The sequence below is a fragment of the Centropristis striata genome, chromosome 14 (assembly GCF_030273125.1).
Source record: "Centropristis striata isolate RG_2023a ecotype Rhode Island chromosome 14, C.striata_1.0, whole genome shotgun sequence".
Classification (NCBI taxonomy): Eukaryota; Metazoa; Chordata; class Actinopteri; order Perciformes; family Serranidae; genus Centropristis; species Centropristis striata.
In genome coordinates, this window is record NC_081530.1 from 18424375 (window position 1) to 18438597 (window position 14223).

Sequence of the window (14223 nt, forward strand, 5' to 3'; positions counted from 1 at the left end):
GTAAAACACCATTGTGCTTCTGAGGAATTTTTCTATTTTCAAAAAAGAATATATAAATCAATAGCTCCCAAACTCTGGAACGCTCTGCCTTCACCCTTATGATCTGCGGTATCTGTGGATTCGTTTAAATGTAAACTTAAGACGTATCTGTTTAGACAGGCGTTTAGTTGACTGTATGTCCATGGTCAACTAGATGTCCAGGCTTTAACTATGTTTTCTTGATGTATTGTGTTTTTCTGTGTTTGCCTGTATGTTGTTTTATACCCTTGTAAAGCACTTTGTGGTTTTCTTTTCCTGTGAAAAGCTCCTTATAAATAAAATGTACTTACTTACATACAAGGAGGTAGAAATAAATTGGGAACTGTGGGGTAGTAGGGCTGCAAAAGACAACCGAGAAACAAACTCGGAGAACAGGATAAAAGAGCATTTACAGGACACCCAGTTGTGTTCTTCGATACCTCAAAGTCCTGATACTGCTCCTCAGACAGAGACTTCTTGGCCACCACCAGCGTCCTCAGGCCTTCTCTGGCCATGTTCCCACACTGACACAAAGCAGAGCATGATGTCAGTAAACAGATATACAAACAGTGTTTCACTTATATGGTCACGGAAAAAAATATTAGACACCCTTGTTTTCTCTAATTTCCTGTTCATTTTAATGTCCAGTACAACTGCAGGTACAGCTCAATAAATTAGAATATCATAGAAAAGTTTATTTAAGTCAGTAATTCAATTCCAAAAATGGAAAGAACACATTATATAGATCCATTACACACAGAAAAAAAAACATTTCATGTCTTAATTTATTTAATTTCTTCTAATTATAATGATTATGGCTTACATTTAATGAAGACCTAAAATTAAGTGTCTCAAGAAAATTTAAATATTACAAAAGACCAATTTTAAAAAGTATGTTTAATATGGAAATGTTGGCCTCTGAAAAGTATGTCCATCTATATGCACTCAATACTTGATTGGGGCTATTTGATTAACTACTGGAAATTGAATTTTCCATGATATTTTAATGTATCGAGATGCACCTGTAAAGGCACATTTGTTTGGACAAATATAATGATAACAAAAATAGCTCATAAAAGTTTAATTTAAGAGCTGATATCTAGCCATTGTCCATGGTTTTCTAGATAATGATTTTGGTTATTGTGGTTTTCTTGATAATTATTTTTGTTATTGTGGTTTTCTTGATAATTATTTTGGTTATCATCAAGAAAACCATGGAAAATGTCTAGATATCAGCTCTTAAATTAAACTCTTATGAGCTATTTCGTTGTTATCATTATATATATTTTTTTACAAACTAATGTACCTTTAGTTGTACCAGGCAAATGAACAAGAAACTGAAGAAAACAATGGTCTATTATTTTTTCTCCATGACTGTATGATCTATAGTTTTATTTCTTGACTGAATTTGCACGTTCAGACGTTTTAAAATAAATCTTAAGTCTTTTCCCAAAGGTGAATATGAATCAAACATAGGGCGGATCATCTGTCCTATTAGCTGCAGCTGTATAAGTACACCATGTACAGTACTGTCAATAGCAGCATATTGTTACCAACACCAAAGAAATCAATAGGGAATAACATAGCCTCTGGTGAAATCCAGAGGACACAGTAAAACAAAGGGATGGACGGCGGTTTATTTTTGATATGAAACACCAATGGGGCAAATCTGTCCTGTTGATTGGTTATTGACAAGCAGAGTAACCGTAGCGCCGGCTGATTTGACAGCGGGATATTACAGCCAACAGGACATCATTAGCACCATTGTTCAAGAATATGACATACTGTAATTACTTCAACTTTATGTAGGTCACTAATTAAATCAAACGCTGCCCCCAGTGCTAAATGACTCAATAATGCCAATATAATTATGAACATATGCACACAAGACCTTCGACCACCAAACTGGTGCAGACACGGCCCGTTGGTCTCCTGATGATGTCCTGATTACGAGAGGGAACTGGACCAAAAACATATCACGGTGTGTGACAATGTATATGTTTATCTGTTGTTTATATTATGCATTTCATAATGCTTTCAATGACTGTCATTCTGCTGATGTTTTTATCCAGGTGAAAATGTAAAGTTTTGCTTAAAGACACTATAAGATGACATATGGCCGCTGGGTCCAACTGGCTGATTAAACTTAACAAAAGAGGAAGCTAAATGTTTTTGGCATTCTGAGGTGTTTCTGGAGCCGTTTCTTTGTTTGTTTGTTTGTTTGTTTGGTTGGTTGTTGTTTTTTCAGCTGCTAGGGGCTCCTAATTGTCTTTGTGCATTGTGTTGTGGGAGAACAGTGAACATCTACAACACACATGAAAATAAAGTGTTTCTTATTACCAGTGGTGGAAGAAGTACTCAGATCCCTTACTTAATTAAAAGTACTAATACCACACTGTGAAATTACTCCACTACAAGTACAAGTCCTGCATTCAAAACTGGACCCACTCATTGTTTTATACAGTCATGGAAAAAATGATTAGACCACCCTTGTTTACTTCAATGTATTGTTCATTTAATGGCTGGTACAACTAAAGGTACATTTGTTTGTACAAATATAATATACAACAAAAGTAGCTCATCAGAGTTTAATTTAAGAGCTGATATCTAGACATTTTCCGTGGTTTTCTAGATAATATTTTTGGTTATTATGTTGTTGTTATCATTATATTATTTATATATATATATATATATATATATATATATATATATAAAGTATTCAAGTAGTTTGAGTAAAAAAAAAATGCATAAATGGTTTATCACTGTGATCTATATATTGGTTTCCGCTGTACTTTATTTTATAATTTTTCCAGTCTGAATACTCTGGAATTCTTCTGCGTTAAGGTCAAATTGTTTACAGTAAATGACGATCAACACAGTCAGCCATGTCAGCCCAGATTTGTAACTCAAAGTGTTAGATATCAGGATTTCCTAACAGTAATGATGTATCTTGGTGAAAAGAACAGGAGCATGTAGTAGAGACTTTCCTCAGTTTGACCCCTTACCTCTTCTTCCAACCAGTCGTTATACTGGACGATGCTCGCCATGGCAACATCAGCGCCCTTCATGTAGAAAGTAATGTCTCCTGTTGACTCCTCCTGAATAAAAAAAACAAGAAGAATTAGTACATTTCCTGTCGACAAGTTCAGCAGCTGGGTTCTAAAGATACAGGAGGGCACAAAACATAAAAAGTTATCATGGGTTGATACTAAAAGAGTGTACAAGTCTGGTTTTATGAGGTATTACATGTATGAAGAGACACAGAAACATATGATTCAGCAACAAGAAACACCACACAGGAAGGAGCATCCACACATGATATTGTTATAGACGAGTCCCACACCCTGACGATGATGCCCATCCTTTTGCTCTCGGAGGTGAAGGGGAAGATCTGCAGGATGTGGAAGGAGAGGATCTGTCCAGAAGGAGTCTTCAGCTGCAGGGAGGTCAGGTCTCTGTTCACCAGGGTCAGGCCGACGCTCTGCGTCCACCGCACCAGCTCCACCTGGGAGCAACATACGAAAACAAACTGCTCACAGAAACGCAGAACTACATCAGCTTTGACTGTTGACCCCTGCAAAATAAAATATATGCTTCAACTTAAACAGAAACATAGCTGGGTGATGAATTTTGTCTGGACTAGACTGATGAACGTGTAGATAAAAGGTCCCAGTGCATAGCATTTACCTACTTTCTCATAAGAAAAACGTGACACTCAATGAAAATATATGGGTATTACTGTATAATTATTCTTAATATCTGTCCCCAGGTGAAATCTTCCTGCAAATTCAGGTGAAACGATTTACAGAATGCAAACCCGAAGAGTCTATGTTGGCATTTTCTCAGGCAAAGATTGGCTGTGAGTTGGATTTTTGCCATTCTTAATAAAGCAGAAGGATTTAAAAGGATTTAAGGACCCTGAATCGGCCCTCTGTCTCATTGACATGTATGTAATATGTCACATGTATACAAGAAATAGATGCATTTCCTCATCGCTATGCATCCTGCAAACAGCTGTGTTAAAAAAAACTAAGAATAAGTCTCTTTTAAATGCTTCAAAAACAAAATGCAAGTGTAACCAGATCAAAAGCTTCATGTATTGTTTTGCAGCCAAAATCAACACAAAAAGAACGTTTCTTGTAGTTGCTTTAATATTTATTCATTTAATATTATTTATCCAAAAATCTAATTTTTGAGAAAACATTAAGGGGACAGTTCACCACCAAATCAAAAATACATATTTTTTCCTCTTACCTTTAGTGCTTTTCATGAATCTAGATTGTTTTGGTGCACGCTGCCAAGTGTTGGAGATACAGCCCAGGTAAGAGGAATAAAATATGTGTTTTTTATTTGGGGGTGAACTGTAAAGAAATGTGGTAGGATTTGGACATAATATTTATAAATAAAGTTAAAAAAAAATAACTGTCTTTTTAAATTTTAGGATGATCAGTCTTTACCAACTATAAAACAAGAAAAGTACTTTATGTAGACAAAGAAAATCCAGAACGAATGAAGAGCATAAAGCTGATCAAATCTGATTTCACCAGCGGTTGAGGGACGAGGCATGAGAGAGTTACGGTATCTCCAGAGCTGCTGAGCTCTTCTCATTCAGCTCCAGATAAGTGTTTTTCTGTTTCTCTTTCCTCTTTCTCTCCTCAGCAGGAACTGCGGCCCCCGAGTGAGCCTTCAGCTGCACACGACTCAATTCTCAATGGGTTCATTTTCAATTTGCTCACTCAAAGGTTGTTATTATACTCTGACCTACAAATTGGAACTTCCTGTTAATACCCCGTCATTTCTCCTGCTCCCCCTTTGAGCTCCGTAAAAAGGAGCTGCCTATATTTACTTAACACACATCTGTGTGTCATTATCCTGGTGTGAGTTTGTGTGCGTGTGTGTGTGTGTGTGTGTGTGTGTGTGTGTATGTAGCTACATGCACAAATGGACACATACACTATGTGCTGAGGATCCTAAACTGAGCTCCTCAATTTACTTTATCCGCTCTGCAGAAACTATTTAAAGCTTTGTCAACTTTGATGCAAACTGCGTGTGAATCATGTGTTACGACGGTAATAGAAAAGACTACTTTATGACGATGGCAGAGCGACTTAAGCAGCCCGATCAATCATTTCAACTGTGTTCACAATGTTGTAGTGATCATGTAAATCACAATGGCAGCGCTGCCTTTAAAATTAACAGCAGCTCAAGCATGTCATGATGGGAACTGACCCTTAACAGTTAAATTCTACTCCTGTAATGTTACTGGCAATATAAAAGGTTGTTTTGGGATAATTTAACACAGTTTTACAATGGTTTCTGAAGGAGTATTACTTCATATCTCTTATAGACACACCTCTATGTAGTATTTAGTCTTTGACTGAAGTCCAGGGCTCAACAGTAACAGCATATCTGGATATTTATCAACCAGTGTCTGCTGTCTCTCTTCACCTTGTTATGCTGTGTTTTTGCATTTTTATTATGTTCATTCTGACATCTTCCTGCTGTGCGAGAGTACAGACTGATCGACTCCATTATAAACAGCATGGCATTTAAAATCATTTGAGTAATAAAAAGTTCTATTAGCATTACAAATAACCTTTAACCAAGAGTTGAAAACAAATTATCCAAGTATTCTGAAAGACAAACTGTACTAAAACCTGACCGATATGGGATTTTTGAGATCAATGCGGTTACTGATTTTAGAGGGGGGAAATTCATTAATAAAAGATGTAATTTTTTGAGCTGGAAGTAAAATAGACCTTTTTTATGTGGATTGTGCACCAATTTTTCACCACTCTGCAAATTTACCCAAAAACCATATTAAATACAACATTTTTAGTCTTAAAAATAAGAAAAATAAATAAATAGGAATTAAATAAATAGCTCAATAAACATCATTGCTGTTCAGTCAAATGCTATTTTAAAAAAAGAATAAAAATAAATGAATAGCTAACAACATTTTCTGCATTTTATATTGTGTACTGTGTATAATACACAGTTCTTTCCTCAGTGATGTATGTTATTTGTGCATTTTGGAGTGGATCTCTTGTAAACATTATTGCATTTTGTGTTGCATTCATTTGGTTATGAAGTAATGGGAATTTTTCTTAATAACCAAAATTATTTCTTGATAATGATTTTGGTTATTATGTTGTTATCATCATATTTGTCCAAACAAATGTACCTTTAGTTGTACCAGGCATTAAATGAACAAGAGATTGAAAAACAAAAAAATGTCCATGACTGTATGTGATTATATCTTTAATCTGTCTTGATATCAAGCTTTTATTATTGAAAAAGGTATCTTATTGCACCGAACATTTATCACTTTAATATAAATATAAACATAAATGATGAAACATGGCACCAATCATTAGCTGAAGCCTGGCTGCTTGCCTTGCAACCACTTTTAAAAGTAACTGCCGTGCCTGAAGAAATTATGCCTTATTTGCATGTTTAAGATAGAGACTTCCTCCCTTATGGTAGGTGTGGCTCGTACGCTCACTGAAACTGGCAGTTACATCCGATTGTAAATGATGGAGCACCCACTTCCTGGACATGGCAGTCATTAAAGGCTACAGTCAAATGCTCTTGTCTGATATTACGAGGGTCAAAGGTTACAGCAGGACTCTGCTCGCTGCGCGGCTGGCCAGCAGGTCAGATGACCCCTGTTCTGACCTCGGCGGCCAGCCCACTTCATCTCCTTGATGATGCCTCATTACATTAGAGAGGCTGAGCAGGGAGCCGGGGCCAAACAAACTATCACTAACAGAGCAGCGGCGGCCAAGATGTGATGCTGCTGCAGTCAATGAGAGTGAGGAGACGAGGAGGGAGGAAGGGGTGGAAATAAAAGGGACAGAGAAAGAACAAAGAATGTAGTGGAAGGGGAAGGGAGAGCTCCAGCAACAATCACAGACCTCCACCTCTCATCGTCTCCGGGAGAAAATTAAATATTGATCAATCCGAGCAGACTGAGACAATGGAGAGAGGTGAGATAGAGCAGAGTGGGCAGGGAGGGAAATAAATAAATATATACATCAACTCAGAGGGGGAGGACAGACGGGCAAAATGGAAAACTGAGATTTATCTTTCCGAAACCTTTTTATCTTCATTTTGATTGCGAGACTTCTAGACTGGTAGAAGTATGCAAGTCTCACAAAGGCGTTACGGAGCCTCACATGTCATGGGTGATAAACATGCCAACAGCCTTGAAATGGGTGAATGGGAAGATTAACTGCTCTTCAGCATACATTAAACCTTCTCTTTAAATAAATACCAACTTTTCCTGATCAAAAATCGTTCCCTGTCACCAACCCTTCAACATCCATTCCTAACATCTTGTCTATACGAGAGGGCTTTGGTAAGGTATCAGGTTACAAACTCAGCCTTTCCAAAAGTGTTTTATTTCCCATTAATGCTAGTGCCCGGCGACAAACATTCAGTCTTCTCCCAATTAAGGTCGAAAATCAGTTTTGTTACCTAGGGGTCATTCTCACGGAAACGTTCTCTTCTTTCTTCAATTAAAACTTTGCAGAACTTCTAGAATGTACAGAACAGGATTTTATAAAGTGGTCAAATATTCCTATTTCACTGGATGGTCGAATCAATATAATTAAAATGAACAACCTTCCTAAATAGCTATTTCTCTGTTGTTTTGTTGTTATTGTTGTTTTGGGGGGTGGGTTGTATTCTTTGGTGTATATATGTGTCATTAATACATATGGATATGTCAAATATGACAAATCTGTTTGTAGGTTAAACTCTGAAAACCCAAATAAAAAGAGTGTTAAAAAAATCTTTCCCTGTAATCATCAGCGATCAATTTCTCCATGAATAAATTCTTAAGTATGATTAAAAAGGGCTACTTGTAAAAGCTTTGCAGTAGCTTCAGCCATAAAAGCTCAGACTCTTGCAGAAACAACCAGAAGAAGGGAAGCCGTATGGAAGCCTTTGGGGATCATTTTTATGCTGCATTCTTCCTTCAGTCGAAGCAGTAAATTCTCAGGAAGCAAATACAGACGATTAAATAGCTTAACCTCTACGAGGAGTTCATGACCTCTGACTCTCTGTTCATGAAATGACTATTATGACAAACAAGGGTTATTTAGGAGCACCAATAAAACATTAGGACAGACAAGAAACTGTGGTGTGGAGAGGGGCTCACGGGGGGTTCGCTCCTGATAATCTCCCGTGTTTATTCTTGCCAGAAGGGCAAACGTGTATAAAAACGAAGCTGGATTTTATCCAGATATGAGACACTTTAAGTGACAAGTAGAAATGGGGCTTTGGGAAGCAAAAGCATTTGTCAACATTTATCAACTGTCAACAGCTTGCAAAGGTTTGACCTCCATATGGGTTCTGTTGTTTCATGGTTTGTCTGTCTGGTCTGAAAAATGTCACTAAAGAGTCCCTCTCAGTCTTTAAGAAGAGACAAAAGACCTAGCTCTTTACTGAACACCTTCACATATAATCTACACAGATGAAAAAAAAAAATAATTTTTTTTAACTAAAGGTACATTTGTTTGGACAATAATGATAACAAAAATACCTCATAAGCGTTTAATTTAAGAGCTGATATCTAGCCATTTTCCATGGTTTTATTGATAATGATTTTGGTTTTTATCAAGAAAACCATGAAAAATGTCTAGATATCAGCTCTTAAATTAAACTCTTATGAGGTATTTTTGTTGTTATCATTATATTTGTCAAAACAAACAAACCTTTAGTTGTGCCAGACATTTAAATGAACAAGAAAGCAAGGAGAAAACAAGGGTGGTCTAATAATTTTTTTCCATGACTGTACATCCTTATGGACTCAAACTGAACCCATGGCCTTTACTCATGTGTTGTCTTTTGACTTGATCTTGTTTACGTCGCTTTGGATAAAAGTGCCTACTAAATGACATTGTAGAAAGATGTGAATAAAAACATGAGGCTTAAAATAAATGCATACGTTAACAATCAACAAAGTGTTCATACAAAATGCAAAAATAAATTAATTACATACGAAGCCAAAGATTCATGGAGAGAAACATTGTTGTCATATTCCTTGCCGGCATCTCTCTGACTGCTTGATCAAATCTCTGTGAGTACAGTGAGGTGAAAACTTGTGTCGGGTTTCGGTTTAAATAGTATAAGAAACTGATCCTTGTGCTAATTGCATCCACAAAGCCCTGAACCAGCAGGGCTCTTGGAGATCTTGCACATTAATGTTCCTACTTTAGAGGGCATTTACCAGAATTTACCAGGCAGGAATTGATTTTTTTGATTATTCTGACACCAAATGAATGCAACACAAATGTCCCATCTTGCATCTGATACCATTCAACCTTTTATAAGCAGAACTAAGCCCTATTTTGGGGGAAAAACCTTTTCGTGACTCCCCTTTGTCTACGGCCAACATCACCACTTTCAGGGTCCGTACACTTGGTCAGTGGTCAGATTCAAGCATTTTTCAAGGACTTTCAAGGTAAATTTTCAAGCTTTTCCAGTATCTTACACCTGTTGTAAATTGCATGTTTTAGATGAGTACTTACATACTAAAAGGGGGAGATTTCACTCAACCATACCAACAGTGATGGTATTACACCTTTAGGAGGAACGGTCTTCATTTCAGATAGGCTACTCATTATTTTTTTACATTGAACAAGTGATTATCTGTAGTCTATAGATGGATATAGTCAGATTGCAAGAGAAAAACAGTAAGAATTTCAAGCACTTACAAGAACTTTATCTAAAATCCAAGCACTTTTTAAACCTTGAAAATACAACATTTAAATTCAAGCATTTTCAAGGATTTCAAGCACCCGTACGAACCCTGCACTTTCTCTGTGTTAAAACCGTTCAATGTATCTCATATTTACCTCATCAGGACTGGAGGCCTGGTAGGTGCGGTTGTCATCGCTGTAGTCCTGGTCTGCTTCAGCGGACTCAGTCTCTCCGTTGACGATAGCATGCGACTCATAGACAGGCGTGACGTTGTGGCATAGGGCGATGGCCTTCACAGCCTCGTGGATGCGACTGCTGACACTCTTACGGACCTTCGGGCCCGACGGCTGGGTCTTCCGCGATGGAGTGGAGCCGCTGGTGCTACCGTTGGAGGGCTGGGCAGTCACCTGACATCACAATAACAGATCACAATGAATAATGTAAGCCATGGAGTCAAAAAATTATCTGTGACTTAAAGAAATCATGCTGTTTCATTCACATCTCACACATTCACACATACAGTATATGAGCTTAATGTAGTGAACCTCTGATTGTCCAACTAGATAAAGGATGCAATGTTTTAATAATTTAACAGTTTTAGCTCTGTATCGTAGTCAAAATATCCAGTTTGTGTACCATAATTTGTAGGCACCAATTTGCATTTTATTGTCGACCAATGTCTCACATTTTTATGGTCTGTAGACCAATCATCTGTATACAAACATTGCCAATGAGTGCACATGCTGGTTGCAGAAAAAACGAAGAAAACTGTAAAAAGAAACCTACTTTGTATTTATTTTATTGCCGAAATGCTGTCTCAACATTACAAATTGTCACCCGGGGATAGGCAAGTATAAAAAATGTAAATGTTAATTTATAAAATAATAATTTTAAAGACTTTTATTAGTACTTTTTCGGTTTTGGCAGCCCACCACACAACCCAACATGTTCAGAACAGATTACACCTCTTTCTGTGATTTGAAGTTTTTTTGTGTATTTAAGCCGACTTCTGATTCCTTCTGCTACCATGAACTGACAGATGAAAAAATGCATCTTTTTTAAGCTCTAAAGATTGTATTTACTGTGTTACAAATGTATTTCCTAACGGAAGGATCCCTGCACATGGCCAGTAGATCTAATCTTACACTTGCAGCCAATTCACTCTGACACCCCTTTTCAAGCTAAACGACACAGCGAGGGGAAGTGTTGTATCACCGTCTTTATCATGTCATATCTGATTTGAGAAGCTTTTATGTGTTCCGCTGTTTTGACACCAGCCATCAGTTTAAGTGGGTGTTGACCAGCGAGCAGGCAGACGGCCCACTGTGCCAGCTGCGTTTGACGGGGCGATGCGCTCTGCTGAAGCATTTGATTTTGGCATTTTATTAACTTTCAATCGTGCCAGACGGGGAAGGCGGGTGATTGGAGAGTACAGTAAGGACGCAAGATGACAACCTTCATCAAGAGTGACTGAAAGATCAATAGAGAGATCATTTAGTTATGTTGTCAGACAAGTGAAGTGGAGAAAAACTCAAACTCAATATATTTAATACTTTAATGCAGCCTATATGCATTATTGTGTACATCTGACAAAAAAGAATGGGAAAAACTCTGTAATATTGCGCCGCACTTCTTTTTTTTCTTTGTTTTATTTTTTGTAACCACACCGCACTCTTTGATTTATTTCTTGTGTCTTGATTTTATTCCCTGTTTTGTCTTGTTCACAGTGTCCTTGAGTGTTAGAAAGGTACCTATAAATTAAATGTATTATTATTATTATTATTATTATCATTATTATTATTATTATTATTATGAAATGGGGCTGCTGTTAACTGTTTGGTTGCACTATTATAGCAAAAATTGCAATAAAGTTGTTATCTTTCTTCTAATGTATACCAGAGTCAATAGATAATTAAAGATGCTCTCATTGGAGAGGATTGGAGCTGAGACAATTAATGGGTTGGTCGACTAATAACTATCAATTCCTTCACTTTTTATAAACTTTATTTAAATTTCAATGCCACTAACATGAAAAACACAGTTAAAAAGGCATTTGAGTGGGCTTTTCTTCTTTTCGTTTCCTTTCCCCGAGTATGCCTGACACAACATAACTCGAGTTTCTTTTTAGAAAAATATCCGTCTTCATTTGCAGTTTTGCTGTCATACAGTCATGGAAAAAATTATTAGGCCACCCCTTTTCTTTAATTTCTTGTTCATTTTAATGCCTGGTACAACTTAAGGGACATTTGTTTGGACAAATATAATGATAACAACAAAAATAGCTCATAAGAGTTTTATTTAAGAGCTGATATCTAGCCATTTTCCATGGTTTTATTCATAATAACCAAAATCATTATGAAAAAAAACATGGAAAATGGCTCAAAGCTTTTACGAACAGATCAGATGAAAAAAATGTTCTATGAGCTATTTTTGTTGTTCTCATTATATTTGTCCACACAAATTTACCTTTAGTTGTACCAGGCATGAAAATGAACAATACATTGTAGAAAACAAGGGTGGTCTAATAATTTATTCCATGACTGTATCTTGTGTCTGTTACATTATTGGGTGGTTTTCCATGTAAAAACAGCACAGGGTTCATTGGGATGGTAATTTTCATTATTTCTCAATCTCCTTTTTTATATCTTGCCAAAAAAATCCCTTCAGTGCTGGACAGTCCCTGCAGATATGTGAATCATGTCCAGTCATCCAACACTGAACTTAACCTTTATCAAGTCCTGAAAAATCTGTCTTGAAAAATGTATCTTCCAATCAAATAATTTCAATAGATGTGCCTTTGTGTCTTCTCACACAAATATCCTGAAGTCCTGTCCTATATAATCTATTTAATTCTGACCCATTTCTCTTTCACATGGAGGGGATTTTCTGCCATAACAGCTGTTAACAATCTGCAGATGTCAGAGATGGTGTTTATACTTGGCAGGTGTCTTTTACTGTAAGAAAATGATGTTGAATACATGTTGGGTCTTTCTATATCTCTTACACAAATGCTCAATATTTTCTGCTTCCAGAGTTGCTGCTTTCCTTGTCAAATTAAAAGACCATGATGGGCATTTCTCACTAAGATGTACAAAACAGACAATAAAAAATATAATGAAATTGACAATAATGTTTACTTGCTGCTCTTATCTGGATGGATTAATGTTTAAAACAATACTGGCGTCCTGTAATTATCAATAGTAACATAGTAAAAATCAGCTGGACAGACTTTGCTGCTCTGCACTGCTTCAGCTGTGCAGCTCTAAAAAGACTAGTCATTTTTCATTAGCTGAGATTACACATAAGGGTGTGGGGCAGATGGTTTCGGTGTCGACCAGCTGTTTGGAGCTGGCTGAGAACGAACAATATCATTCTGTCAAGACTGCGGCCAGATATGAGCCACACAGCGAGGAAAACACTTGCTTACAGTGTGTGGAGTCGCTCAGGGACATGATGTGATGAATGAACAATATGGGCTTCTTTCCTGGAAAAACGTTTCCTTAGCTAAATATAAAAATTGATTAAAGTGATCTATGGGGAGAGGCGTGAATAAGCAGGAAAACATGAGTGAACATGTTTGTATTTCAGTGCATTATGTCTTCTGCCGGAAACTACTTTTAATATTGTAGGTGACAGCTCCTGATCTGTTCAGTGCATATATCGGATCAAGTAGATTTTATATCAATTAATGGGAATAATAACTTAATATTGCTAAAGTGAATTAAAAAGGAGAAACTCCTAAATAAGCACCAAAACTCTGCGTCAATTTCCTGGATGGTGGTTGTGTTTATGGTCAAGATCTTAACTGAAAAATCCAGAAATTAATCCAAAACTAGAAAATGGGACAGTATTAAATCTTACCTGTGCATACGACTTTACTATGTGGCTCTGTATCTCATCCATGGTGTCCGTGCCATAGGAGACTGTTCCCAGGTGCAGCCGTTTGAAGACCATTTCGTTTTGTGTCAGAGTGCCTGCAGTTCAGAGGAGAATATGTCCAAACAAATGTACTTTTAGTTGTACCAGGCATTAAAATGAACAAGAAATTGAAGAAAACAATGGTCTTATCATTTTTTCCATTACTGTAAGAAACATCAGCTGAGATTTAATCACACAGCCAGTAATTCACTGCAACAAAATAATTATATATATATATATATATATTCAAGAGATAGGATAAAAGCAGACAGACACATAGACACAGGAAGCATCTGTCTCTGGAGGACAGCCCACAATGCATCATGGGAGCTGCAGGATGGTGTGACTGCTTTCTCATTGACCTAATCTCATTACCAATATGGACTGCATGTCCCCTCTGACTAACAGACAAGACACAACATTGCATACAAAAAGACTGAATGAATGTTCAGACACACAAAAAACAACGACTAAACTTTGAAAACGAGGGCAATGGCCTTGTTTAATGGATGTCGGTTGCCAGAATGTGTGCCGATAGAGCATAAAGCTGATTAGGGGACATCTAACTTCCAAAAACAT

General features: G+C 36.9%; 1 protein-coding gene across 3 annotated transcripts in view; it reads right to left on the reverse strand.

Moving 5' to 3' along the window:
- Positions 1 to 14223, reverse strand: part of atp9b (ATPase phospholipid transporting 9B) — a 57644-nt gene that overhangs the window by 14786 nt on the left and 28635 nt on the right. For all 3 annotated transcript variants that reach the window (XM_059349526.1, XM_059349525.1, XM_059349527.1), the window contains 5 exons: positions 13588 to 13700; positions 9882 to 10133; positions 3362 to 3523; positions 3024 to 3116; positions 459 to 542 (listed from right to left, as the gene is read on the reverse strand). In XM_059349526.1, the coding sequence (XP_059205509.1) occupies positions 459 to 542; positions 3024 to 3116; positions 3362 to 3523; positions 9882 to 10133; positions 13588 to 13700 (704 nt within the window). The remainder of the gene's footprint in view (positions 1 to 458; positions 543 to 3023; positions 3117 to 3361; positions 3524 to 9881; positions 10134 to 13587; positions 13701 to 14223) is intronic.